Raw genomic sequence first — 11,900 nt, 5'->3', positions numbered from 1 at the left:
GGTGGAGAAGTGTGCATGGGTTGGTAGGAGGGTGGTGGATGCACAGATGGGGGTGGGGCAGGGGCTGGAGGAGGGAAGCCCACACTGCGGCCTGGCGGGCTGCCTGGGTAGATGGGGCTAAGAAAGTAGAGGGCAAGGCCTCACCATAGCCTGGAAATTCCCATCTAGCAGAACACCCAGCACAGATCCAGAGGGAAACTGCGGGCCCCCAGGCTGAACCCTCAGGCAGGCACATGGAAGCATAGAGCCATTCTGGAACTCCCCAGCTATCACACATCTGTGCCTTTCCACAGGCTGTTCCCTTTGCCTGAAATGCCCAATGGACTCTTATTCATCCTTCAACACCCAGCATGAGCCTCCTCCTGGAGGCTTGCTTTCTTTCCCCTGGAGCAGTAGGGACCTTTGCCTCTCTGGATGGCCCTGTGCTCTTGAAGCCTTGAGCCTAAAGTCACACCATCTGCCTCCCCCCAGCCTCTGAATTTGTTGTGGGCAGAGTAAGGATTCCATGGCCAGCACAGGGCTGGTGCCAGCCGGCCCCATTATCAGGAAGAGGAGGGAAGCACCAAGTCCCCACCCAGGGGGTTCTGAGAGTCACTGACCAGAGCCACCTGCACTCATGAGTCCCAGGGTCTTGTGGAGCTGGTTTTGAGCCAGGGGAATTTGGGAGAAAACCAAGTTTTTCCAGCTCAGCCCTACTAGAAGTGGTTTGGGACTGCTTTACATAGCATCCCATGCCAGCCCCCACTCAAGGTGGTGTCAGCCTGACCCTGCTATTCAAAAGTTATGTGATGGAACTCTAGACACCCCACCCCCCAACTCTGTGTGGTCAGGCCAGCCCATCTTTATAGGCTGCCTGGCCCTGTAGCCAAAGAAGTCTGAGCAGAGCCCTCTGGGAAAAAGACCTCCTCGGAGCCCTGACTGTGGCTGGTTTTGGAGGCCATGGCAGGGCAGCTCTGTGAGGTCTGGAGGCTGCCCTAGGGGGGCCGCAGGCTCTGAGGTGATGATGTGGGGGCTAAAGTTCTGAATCTGAGAGGGCCCTCAGGATCCCCAACCCTGCTACCCAGGGCCCGGCCCTTCTGATTCCATCGACCCTGAGGAGCTAGAGCCAGGCAGGACTTTGATCACTTAGAGGAGGGAAAGCCAAGGCCAGGAAGAGGCACCCCCCCCCCCCCATTCACACAGCTGATGTGTGGGGCTGATGAGGTTCGGGTTCCCCTCTGGGAATACCTCAGTGTCTGCTGGGTGCCAGGGGCCACGTGTTTCCCCCTGTGCCCTGCCAGTTGCTTCCCAGCTCATTCAGGGTCGCTTCCTGTCTGGCCCGCGAGGACACTGGGCCCCCAGAGGGGAGCTGACTCCCAAGCCTCTCTCAGTTCCCTCTCCTCGAGGAGACTGCTTCCTGGGGCACATCTCCTGGGGAGGGGGTTTGGGCCGGCGCTGGGCTCTCTTGCAGAGGCAGGTCAAGTGCAGTGATGCTGGGAGCCCCTGCTGATGCCCAACCTCCTTGGGGTCCCCTGGCAAGAGGCAGACCCACCCTGGGTCTACAGGGAGCCGGGTGAGCCAGGCCACTTGAAGGCCTGCGCCCAGACCCGGCTAGTCTCCAGCAGGAAGGGCCCAGGCCCTTGGAGGGAGCAGACATAAAGCCCCGTGAGGAGTGGCCTCCACCCTAGGCCTTGCAGAGCCCCACAAGTAGATTTTCAAGGACACTGATGTGCATGTGTCTGAGATAACCAGGCTCCTGAAGAAAGGAGGCAGCAAGAGCAGGAAACAAGAGAAACACATGAAGGAATGCCAGACCCTATCTGAACCGGCTGTGCCCATGTGTTCAGGGAAATAAAAGGCAAGCTAGAAAAGATCTCCAGGGAACAGGACACTGTTGAAGTGGCAGCGTAGGTTTGCGAGACAACCAAACAGAACATCCAGGAATGGACAAGTTAATGGAAAACTACAAACCCAGTGGCTGTGTTTGGTGGCCACGTGGACAAAGCAGTGAGAACTCATGAAATGGAAGGCAAATCACATGTGCTGAGCTCAGGACACGCAGGAGGGAGGGCAGCAGGCCCAGAGGGTGCGGTGAGAGGGGCTGCCAGGGGTCTAAGGCAGTCCCAGGAAGAGAGGAAACAGAAAACTAAAAGAAGAAAGTTGAGAATTTTCCAGAACTGATGAAATACACCAATCCACAGATACAAGACTCCCTTTTGAATTCCCAGGAAGGATAAATGCACAACCAGACACACCTCAGGGAAACTGCAGACAACCAGAGGGATGATCTGAAGGGGCCAGAGAGCAGAAGGGCAGATTACCATAGGAGGAACAGCTCCCCACAGACGGACGGATGGACGGACGGGCATCCCCACACCAACAGGTGGCCAGGGACAGCGCCAACAGCATCTCCGTGTGTGTGTGTGTTGGGGGGCTCCCCCCCACTACCTCCCTCCCCAGTGAGAACACCCTTCACAATGGGGCCAAAGACGTTTCAGAGAAATGAGAGCTGCTCTGAAGGAAAGCCTCAGGAATCTCCAGGCAGAAGCCAAGTCTGAGAGCCGAGAAAGGGCGGGGGGCAGAAACAGGAAGGGGAGCAGAAGGCACATCCTAGAAAGGGCAAGAATGCCTAGTGGGTTGAAACAGTGGAAGTGCTTGGATGCTGCACAAGATGCTGGGGTGGGGGAGGGCGGGGGGCGGCAGCCAGGGCCACACATCCTCGTGGTCAAAAGGCAGTGGGGAGAAGAAACAACCCGGAGCCAAGTTCTTTCCACCGATGTCTTTTATTAATGAACAGAAGTACAGTACTAACTGAGACAGGGCATGCATCGCAGACAACAGGAGAGCAAGCCACAGAAACTGGGAGTTGGAGGGCCTCAATATGTCTGAGGTAGAGCGAGGTGGTGCCGGGGAGCGGGACACTGGGGGACGAGCACCGGCCCCACTCGGGACAGTGGACCACAGGAGAGCTGGGGTGGTGTATCGGTCACACGGCGAAAACAGTTTAAAAACATTTCACATCCCTCCACCCATTCCAGTTCCCCTCTTCGTGGACAGAGTCTCGGGTTCCCTGGTCACCGGCCCACTGGGGGTGTCTCCATAGACAGCGTCCTTCCCCTCCCAGCGGCAGGCCCCACTTGTCCTCCCCTGAAAAATAAAGGAGCTTTGTGTTGAAAACGCCAAGGCTGCCATCCAGGGAGCTGGAGGCCAAGTGCGTTAAGAAAGACCCTTTTTCTCTATAAAAATAGTTTCACTTTATAAAAGGGGGGAAATGCTCATCTCAGGTGGGGAAGGATGTTGGGGTGTGAAAAACGTTCCACCGTGGTGGGGCTGGGATGGACAAGATGCTGTGGGGAGCGAGGGGACCTCCTCTCAGGCTCGACTGGGTTGGGTGGCAGAGAGGGTCCTGGTTGGGGGGGGCGCTGGGGAGGACGGGTGTCTCGGGGAGAGGCGCGCTGTGCCCTCGGGGCCCAGGTGGGGTGGGTGGCCGTGGCCTGCAGGCAGGCGCTCAGTTGAGCAAGGTTCCGTAGAGCTGGGCTTTCGTGAGGCTGTCCTTGCGGCTGAGCCCCGAGCCACCAGTCCGCGGGAAGGCTGGCTGGGGGCTGAGGCGGGCAGTGGGGTGCATCTCCGGGGAGGCCTCCATGGAGCTGGGCTCCAGGGAGTCCCTGGAACTGTGGGGGCTATGCTCCGGCTCAGGGCTGCCGCCTGCCCCGCACAGCTGCACCCCGAGCCTCTCCGCGTCCCCCTGGCTGGGCGCGTAGCCGGGCAGCGGGTCGGCCGCGCGGCTGGGGCTCAGGCTCAGGTCGCCGCTGGCCCGGAGGAAGTGGGGCTCTGCCAGGTGGCCCTGGGAGAGGTCGTCACCCTCCGAGAAGCTGTCGGCCTTGTAGGTGGCATAGAGGGGGCTGGCGCGGCCCTCGGCCTTCTTGCCCGGGCTGCCCCCACTGCCGTAGTAGCGTTCCGAGAAGCTGCAGGGCGAGGCGCGGCCGGCGGTGGTGGCCGGGTAGGAGTAGGCGCCAATGTCCTCCACGCTCAGGGGCCGCCACTGGCCCCGCACGTCCTCCCCAGGGAGCCGGGCCGTCCCCGGCTTGGCCCGCAGGCTCCACAGGTTTGGGGGCATCAGGGCCTGCTGGGGGCCCGGGGAAGCCGGGAAGCGGAAGGGCTCGGCGGGGTACGGAGACATGGTCCGCGCAAACCCCGGGGCCACCTCGGCCTCGAGTGGCGCTGCCACGCTGGCCGTGGCCTTGGCAAAGCGCGGGCTGCCCTCGTAGGCAGCGGCGGGTGGCTTGCGGTCGAAGAGCTCGTCACGGCTGTTCAGGTAGATGGCCTGCTGCGAGGCAGTGAGCGTGCTGGCCTGGGCGTGCTCCTTCTCCTCCGACGTGGCGCTGAAGCTGGAGTAAGAGCTGGACGTGGGCAGCGAGCCCGCATAGCCTGGGAAGGCCTCATGCCGGAAGCCTGCGGGGAAGGCGGCCGCCTCGGCCTCCTCCTCCTCCTCGGCCGCGCTGTCGGTGGAGTTGTGAGCCCGCAGGAAGCCCACGTCGGTCACGGGCGCGTCCACGCTGGGCCGCCGGGTGCGCCGCCGCTCCTCGGGGCAGTAAAGGGCCGTGTCGCTGCAGTAGATGTCCCCCTTGTAGGGGGGCCGTGGGCCCGGCTTCTCCATCCCATCCCGGAAGGCCAGGTCGCGGGCTGAGGCATCAGACAGGCGGGAGGACAGGCTGTTGGGGTCAGGCTTCTCCAGCACCTTGGCAATGACGCAGGTGGGGACGCTGTCGGCATAGGCCGGACGGCAGAGCGGGGAGGGCAGGCTGCAGCCGTGCTTCTCCGTGTGCAGGCTCACGTGCTCCTGGAAGTCGGAGGGCAGCTGGTCGGGGTGGGGGGGAGGGGGTGGTGGGAGGGCAGGGACAGGGGTAGCAGTCAGCCTGGCACCTGCAGCCCTGACCGTGACCAACAGATGCACACACGGAAGAAGAGGGACCTGCCCAGGGCTTCTCAAACTGCACCGGCTAGAGCCAGCACCCAGGACTCTGTATGTCACAAGCTCCTGAGACTCGCCCGAGGACCCCCGGTCACCTCTGTCTCCCCAGCCCACAACAACTGGGCCTGAAGAGCCCAGAGGGTGGAACCAGGGTCTGACCTGGGCCCTTCTCGGGGCTGCAGCCCCCCTCATTTCCTCCCACCAAGAGGCTTACTTGCTCTCCCAGCCCCGAGGTCTGTCGGGGGCACCCCTGCTAGGTCATGAGGCCTGGGTGCTCCTGAACAAGACAGACTCAGATGCAACACAGACTCAGGGCCAGGCGACCAGCGGCTTCTGCACCAGCCCCTGGTGCCTCATGGGGCCGTCCCACTACTGTTTGATCTATTTTGTGAGTGTCTTAGGTGTGGCCCAGGCCCAGGCGAGAGGGGACACGGAGGACCAAGGTCTGGGTGAGGGCAGTGCGTGGAGCTGGGGCAGCCTGGCAGGGGTGGGGGACCCTGGGGCCTTGGCTGAGTCACCCCCATGTCGGGATCACTCTGCCCCATCAGTGCACAGTGGACTGAGGCCTTGGAGCAGGGACAAGGAGCAGCCCCCAGAGGAAACCAAAGGGAATGGGCAGGCTGTCCCAGATGGATGAGGAGGTGTGTGTGGGGGGTGGCCCTCCACCATGTTCAGAAAAGCCAGGATACTTGCAGGAATGAGGAGGGATGGGGGCTCCAGGCTCACCCAGCGCCTTCCCCTCAAAGGGGAGAAGTGGCCTTGGGGTGGGACCTGCAGAAAAGGAGCCCCGAGTAGTCCTGGGGCGAGGGCTGGCCTCCCTGGGGCGGGGCTGACGTTACCTCGGACACCTTACGGACCCTGCCGTAGGTCTGGCTGCACTGCAGCAGCTGGGCCGCTAGATTGCAGTCCTTCCTATAGAGCTCCTACAAGACAAGAGAAGGCGTTTGGTGCAGGCTCGCCCCGCGCCAAGGTCCCTGCTGCCCGGCGCCCAGGGGCCAATGCGGAGACCAGGTGTGGGGGGAGCTAGCTGGGCAGCAGGCGGGGCAGGACCCTGTCTGGGCCTCAGGCGCTCGCCTGCACTCCGGGGCCTCGGTTCTGACCTGGAGCCACTGGGGCAGAGAGGGCCCTGCCAGGCACTTCTGCTGCCGCCCCAGACGGGAACCTCCCACAAGGTGGGGGCAGTGGTGGAAGAAGGGCCTCCAGTGGCCCCTGAACTCCCGGAGGCCCCAGGCGTGGAGAGCATGCCTGGTGTTCCTGTCCCCCCCTCCCAAAGCGGACCGTGCCGGCACCAGCCAGTGGTAAGGAACGTGCCCGCGGCCCCTGCCTCCCCGCGTCTCAGACTTGCTCCGCACACCCCCCTTCCTAAAGTGTGGCCTGCTTATGGGGGTGGCTGCAGGGCTGGGTGAGGGGCAGGGCGGAGAGGGGCAGAGGGCCTGTGTGACCCAAGGTCCGGGCAGGGACGGACTCAGCCTCCTGAGCCGAAAACAGATGCAAACAGTAGGACTTGAGAGGATTTGCTTCCATCTTTGGAAAATCTCTGTTGCATGTGCCTGTGGTTGGGCCTTTCACTCCTGCCCCCCAGCCGGGGGTCCTCCGCTGTGAGGGCTCTGACAGCGAGGAATCTGGGGTCCACCAACGGGCCCCGAGACCCTCCTGCTCCCCCCGGTCTCAGCTCAACCAGGACCAGGTGTTCTGCAGCAGAGACGGGCTATGGAAGGCACAGGTACCACTGCCCCCTGCCCCCCCGTTCCTGGAGGCTCCCCCACCTCCACCATCTGCACTGAGCCTCATGCCCCCAGCTTGGCCTGCCAAGTGGAGAGACACTGGGTCCCCAGCCTCCGCAATGTCTCCTTGAGTCCCCTGGGAAGGGCACAGTCGGCCAAAAGCTGAGAATGGATCCCCCGTGAGGCCCCAGACCCGCTGCCCCTGGCCTCAAGGGGCCGTGAGCACTGGCTGGCCAGCTCAGAGCCGCCACCGCATCCCTCGCAGACCCCCAGCGTGGCCCCGGGCCTTGTGCAGGGCCTCCCCCTCCTCTGCCTGCACTCCTCTCCCTCCTCACCGCACCTGCACGCTGATCTCTGCCCTCAACTCCAGACCCTGCCGTCCGGGCATGCCCTGCAGCTGTCCGGTGCCCGGTCCAGCCCCACTCCTGCTCCTCCCCAGGCACACACCCACCCCGAGACAGCAGGTCGCTTCTTTCCTTCGGGCTCTGAACCCTGCTGTTGGGCTGGACCCTTCTCTTCCCCCACACCCCATGTCCAAAATCCCCGTTAATGCCGTGGGTTCCATCTTTGAACCAGAAGCTGAGCCCTTGTCCCCACCGTCTGTTCTCGGTGAGCCCAGAAAAGCGTAGGTCCAGTCATGTTACTCCTCTCTTCAAGAACCTTCCGTAGCTCCCTACTTCATCCAGAATAAAACCCAGATTCCTAGAGGAGCCTGCACCATGTGGCCTCTTGTTCTATTTCTGACCTCAGACCTTGCCCTGCCCCCCCTCCGCCGCCAGGAGGCCCCTCTGCTGTTCTTGCAGGCCCTCCTCTGCCACTCCGGTTCTTTCCACCGGAAGGAAGGCTCTTCCCCCGGTGCCCGTGGCCACCTCTCTGGCCACTTTCAGGTCTTGATCTAGCAGCCTCTTCCAGAAGCACCCAAATGACTCCCTAGCACCGTTTGCTGTGTTGTTTTTCCCTGTGGCATTCAGCACTTCTAACACGCTACGCGGTTTGCGTATCTATCTTGCTTGCCGTCTTCCCTGCTCATGTGTAAACTCCACGTGGGCAGGGAGGGGTTTTGCCTGCGTCGTTCACACCATGATCTCACAGCCTCAGCAGGCCTGGCAAGAAGCAGACATTCCTTAGTGAATGTGTGGTCAGCTGTCACGGGTCCTTGAGTGGGGCTGGGCTCATCTCACGGGGCCCTTGAAATCAGAGCATCCACATGGGCTCTGATGCCCACGGGGGCTGGCTGGGGCAGGAGCGAGCATGCCCCAAACCTGGGGTCAGGAAGCACCGCCTTGAATGGGATAATATGGCCCAGGGGCAGCTACCTCAAGCCCTATTTCCTTCCAGCAGAGGGTCTTCCTGAATACCCTTGGCAGTGTATGTCTGGTGAGGGAGCCCTGTCCTTCCACCTTGCCTGTACCAGCCCCTGAAGCCTGGAGGCCACGGGGCCTGGGCTTGGGCCCCCAGGGTCACGGTGGTCCAACACTCACATTGTCCTCCGACAGCTTGTCGATGGTCACCTTGGCCTCTAGCAGGTGGCTGTTGAGGGCAACAATCTCATGGCTCAGCGCTCGCTTCTCTTCCTCATAGTGCTGGCCCTGGGGCGAGGGGTGGGGGGGTATGGGAAGGAGCCGGTCAGGGGTCAGCCAAGGCCTGGGCCTCAAGTCCAGTTGCTCCATAGGCCTCCCGGGTGCCCTCTTGCAGTCGATAACGATGAGGTGTTTGCAAGGCCAAGGAAGGTGGGGTTAGGAGCACAGACCACCAGGTTCAAATCCACCTGTGTTCCAGCATGGACGAGCCAGACCGCCCTGGGCAAGTCACTGGCTCCCTGAGCCTCTTGCTCATCCACACCACGGGGACAGTAATGCCTACCTCCTGAGTCTGCACTCAGCACAAAGCCTGGCCCCTCTCCCTGCACCCCACCCCCTCCTGCCTTGAGCCTGTCCTCTTTCAGCCTCCACCTGAGCTCAGAAAGGCAAGGCGCCCTTGTCCGGGGTCCCAGCCGCGCTGTCTCTGCTCCGACAGACTCTAAGACAGCAGGTGTTGAAGGCCCATTTGTGATTTTCAGAAACAAAACCAGCCCGGAACCTACTAGAAGGAGAGGGAAGGTGCCAGATCCCGCCCGGCCCCGCCCTGACACACCAGCCATACAGGACCAGGAGGCCTCCAGCACCGTCCCCCAGGCGGCAGCGGGGTGGTGGCCCTCACCATGCGGTACAGCTTGTCCTCCAGCTCCTGGTTGATCCTCTGCAGCGCCATGTAGTTGCTCTGAATCCTGGAACAATGGGGTGGCTGCGGTGCCCGGCCCGACCCTCCCAGGACCCCTACAGCCACCCGGCGGGCAAGGCAGGGCTGAACACAGGCCTCCTGAGCCTGCCCACGGGTCCCACCCTGGTCTACCTGCTCCTCCGCACACAGCAAAGAGCGAATGTGGAGAGGCCTTTCCTGGGCCAGGGTCGAGGACCCCCTGGAGATGAAAAGGGAAGGCCTCTACTCCCAAGCGACTCTGTCCGGTCCTTGCTCAGGGTGTTTCACTCACATTTACTCACTCGGTCTCGAGGTTAGCAGGGCAGAGACTTAGGACTGGCCGCTCGGGGGGGCCCCAGACTGAGTGCTGGAGACACATGCTGGCTGAAACCGGGCTCCCCGGGGAAGAAGGGGGAAGACGGGAGCAGGTGTTGGGTGGGAATCAGGAGCCGGGTTCCCACTACATGTGGCGTGCTGGTGGAAGAGGGACCGCGTGCATCCTCTCAACAACCTGGGTGCCATGTCACTGTGCGCCCCCGCCCAGCCTTACCAGTGGGGAACTGAGGTGGAGGTGCTTCAAGCAGTAAGCGGCAGAGGCGAGACCTTAACCGAGGTCTGACTGCCAGGCCTAAGCTTGGTTCCCACGCAACTAGATGGGGGGAGGGCTCGCTCGGGGCGGGGGTGGGGGCTGGGACAAACGGCCCTCCTGGCAGATCCCGGCAGGGACAGCAGGAGCCTATGCGCCATCAGTGTTTAAAACAAACCAAGCCAAGGGCAGACTGTGTGTTCTCTCTGTATCTTCCTAAAGGCTGGAAAGTGTGTAAGATGTAGGAAAATATCTTCAATATGCAGAACCAAGTTTTTAGAAAAGTTTGGTTTTTAAGGGAGTAACCACTCAGGGTCCAGCACACCTTGCCCCACACTTCGCTTGCTGCCACGCTGCTCAAGGGAACGGTCCCTAAACACCGCTTCGTCTCCGGGGCTAGACATCGCTTTTCCTATCAGGGACCCAGGGGACGGGGGATGGGGCCCCAGTGGGCCAGGAGGGGTCTGGAGATGGCTGCCCGTGTGTCATGCTGCTGTCCCGGCAAGAATATATGGGAGGAACGAACAGAGGATGGAGAGGTGCCTGGAAGAGCCTGTCCTGGCAGGACCTAGAGCCAGAGTCAAATCCCGATCCAGCCGCTCTTGGCACACGGAGCTTTCCCTCCCTGAGCCCTGGACTTGGCGTCGGTGAACGGGGTCCACAGCCCCCGGGCCCCGCCCCCCGCAGCCGGGCCCCGCCCCCCCGTACCTGCGCAGCTTCTCCGTGACCTTCTCGAGCTCCTCCTGCGCGCGCCGCAGCTCGATCTCCAGGTAGTGGCGCGTGGAGTCGAACTCGGTCTCGAGCTTCTCGAGCTTGTGCGTGGTGTAGGACAGCCGCTTGCGCAGCTCGCCCTTCTGCTCCTGCAGCGCGCTGCAACGACACGCGGCGGCGGGCCGGGCCGCGGCGCTGAGCGCGGGAAACGGAGCCCGAGCGGGCCAGCCGCCGCGCCGTGGGTGCGCAGCGTGTGCGCCCGGCCGCACGGACACACGCGAGGGCGCACGCGCGCGCACGCACCGAACACCCCTCCCCGGGCGGCTCCCAGCCCCTGGGCGGGGCGGGAGGTCAGAGAGTCGGTCTTTCAGCCTCCAGCGGCGCCCCGCCCTCAGTAAATCCCTGCGCAGTCCCCCCGGGGGAGGGACGCCGGCCCCCGAAACTGGCGAGTGTTTGGGGCGGCTTAAAGGACCCTGGTTTGAGGAGCGCTCGTCAGCCCCCGGCTCTCCGACTCGGGGCCGCCCTCCGGATGGCACAGCTTGCAGGGGCCCCCGCTTTGGCTCCTGCGTGGCGCCCGGCTGCAGAAGCTGAAGTCCGGCAGCCCTCTCGTCCCCGGATTGGCTGGGTGACCTCCGGGCCGGGGAGAGGATGGGCTGTGCGCCCCATGCCCAGGCAGCCTCCGCCACAGTGGCCAGCGAGCTGCGCACAGCTTTGGAAACTCTGCAAAGCCCTGGCCTGCTCGCGCCCCCCTTCCTCCAGGAAGCCTTCCAGAGCCCCAGCCCCAGCTCTTGAGGCTCCATTTTCTCCACAGACCGTGGGCTCCTCTAGCACGCCAGGACGCTGAGCCCCCAGCCCCAGGAAACAGAGACACCCGATCATGGGCCACTGTCCGCATGCCCTCATTTCTACAGTCAGGCCAAAGGCAGGAGGGGCAAGTATGGTGGCTGCGCCCAGTATGGTGACCGTGAACTCCACCCGGGCAAGGGCCACACCCTCCTGTGGACAGCCACCCCTACTCCCAAACACGCACTGACCTATGCACGGCCCCCTTTACAGGCTGAGCTCGAAGGGCCTCATCTCTAAGAGTGGGGCCAAGAGCGCCGACTTCCTGCAGGCCCGGGGCTGCCCGGCGGGTGCGGCGCACCAGGTGCGCCTGCTGGGTATCAGGCAGGAGCAGAGCTAGGATTCCAGCTCTGTTCGGGACGCCCCTGGGCTCCGTAACCAGGAAGCCCACGCAGGGTGGTGCCGCCCACAGGTGAACTCCAGCCTGGCATCACCGGGTGGCCAGGGCCGCTGCTGTCACACAGACTCGCTGCCGGTCCCTGCTGCCACGGGCCCCCAGGCTGCCCACTATCAGGCCTCAGCTTCCCCCTGGAAAGACTGGACCGCCCCCATCTTGCCCTGGGGACACAAAGCCCAGGTTCTGGGAAAAATTCTGCCCAGAGAGGTTCCCCGGGGTCCGAGGTGGGGGGCGGGGGGGCAAGCGGGCCCACTGTTTGCTGGAACAAGTGCACAGCCCCAGGGGACAATCTGGAGCCAACACCCCTTTGAATGGTCATTTCTGGTGCATTTGCTGGGGGCCCGGGGAAGAGGACTAGAGACAGCACCCACTGGAGACTGTTGCAGGGGAGTGGGAGGGGAGTCCCCAGGTGTCCCGCTGAAAACCGCGGGAGGCAGGGCTCGGGAACCC

The 11,900-nt window shown here is 63.1% G+C and overlaps 1 protein-coding gene across 4 annotated transcripts; it reads right to left on the bottom strand.

Moving 5' to 3' along the window:
• Positions 1–3,485: 3,485 nt before the first annotated feature.
• BEGAIN (brain enriched guanylate kinase associated) lies at positions 3,486–10,367 on the bottom strand. 4 transcript variants are annotated; one of them, XM_044918040.1, is made up of 5 exons: positions 10,208–10,367; positions 8,875–8,941; positions 8,157–8,264; positions 5,791–5,874; positions 3,486–4,837 (listed from the first exon to the last, which is right to left on the bottom strand). In XM_044918040.1, the coding sequence occupies exons 2-5, from the start codon at positions 8,923–8,925 to the stop codon at positions 3,488–3,490; spliced, it is 1,593 nt and encodes a 530-aa protein (XP_044773975.1). In that variant the 5' UTR covers positions 8,926–8,941; positions 10,208–10,367; the 3' UTR covers positions 3,486–3,487. The 4 variants fall into 4 exon arrangements, with proteins under 4 accessions (XP_044773975.1, XP_044773976.1, XP_044773977.1 ...); XM_044918041.1 differs by lacking the exon at positions 10,208–10,367 and having other exon boundaries at positions 3,486–4,819; positions 8,875–8,940; XM_044918042.1 differs by lacking the exons at positions 5,791–5,874; positions 10,208–10,367 and having other exon boundaries at positions 8,875–8,940.
• Positions 10,368–11,900: the final 1,533 nt, after the last annotated feature.

Source organism: Neomonachus schauinslandi, chromosome 9 (genome assembly GCF_002201575.2).
Source record: "Neomonachus schauinslandi chromosome 9, ASM220157v2, whole genome shotgun sequence".
Taxonomy (NCBI): Eukaryota; Metazoa; Chordata; class Mammalia; order Carnivora; family Phocidae; genus Neomonachus; species Neomonachus schauinslandi.
This window is presented reverse-complemented; position numbering and strand designations above follow the sequence as displayed.

What these genes read in the sequence shown, in the direction of transcription:
- BEGAIN (XM_044918040.1), bottom strand. Translation starts at nt 8,925, where the DNA reads ATGGCGCTGCAGAGGATCAACCAGGAGCTGGAGGACAAGCTGTACCGC. An exon ending in ACAAGCTGTCGGAGGACAAT is followed by an intron (nt 5,875 to 8,156) that starts GTGAGTGTTGGA and finishes CTTGTCTTGTAG; the next exon opens with GAGCTCTATAGGAAGGACTG. An exon ending in GGGTCCGTAAGGTGTCCGAG is followed by an intron (nt 4,838 to 5,790) that starts GTAACGTCAGCC and finishes CACCCCGACCAG; the next exon opens with CTGCCCTCCGACTTCCAGGA.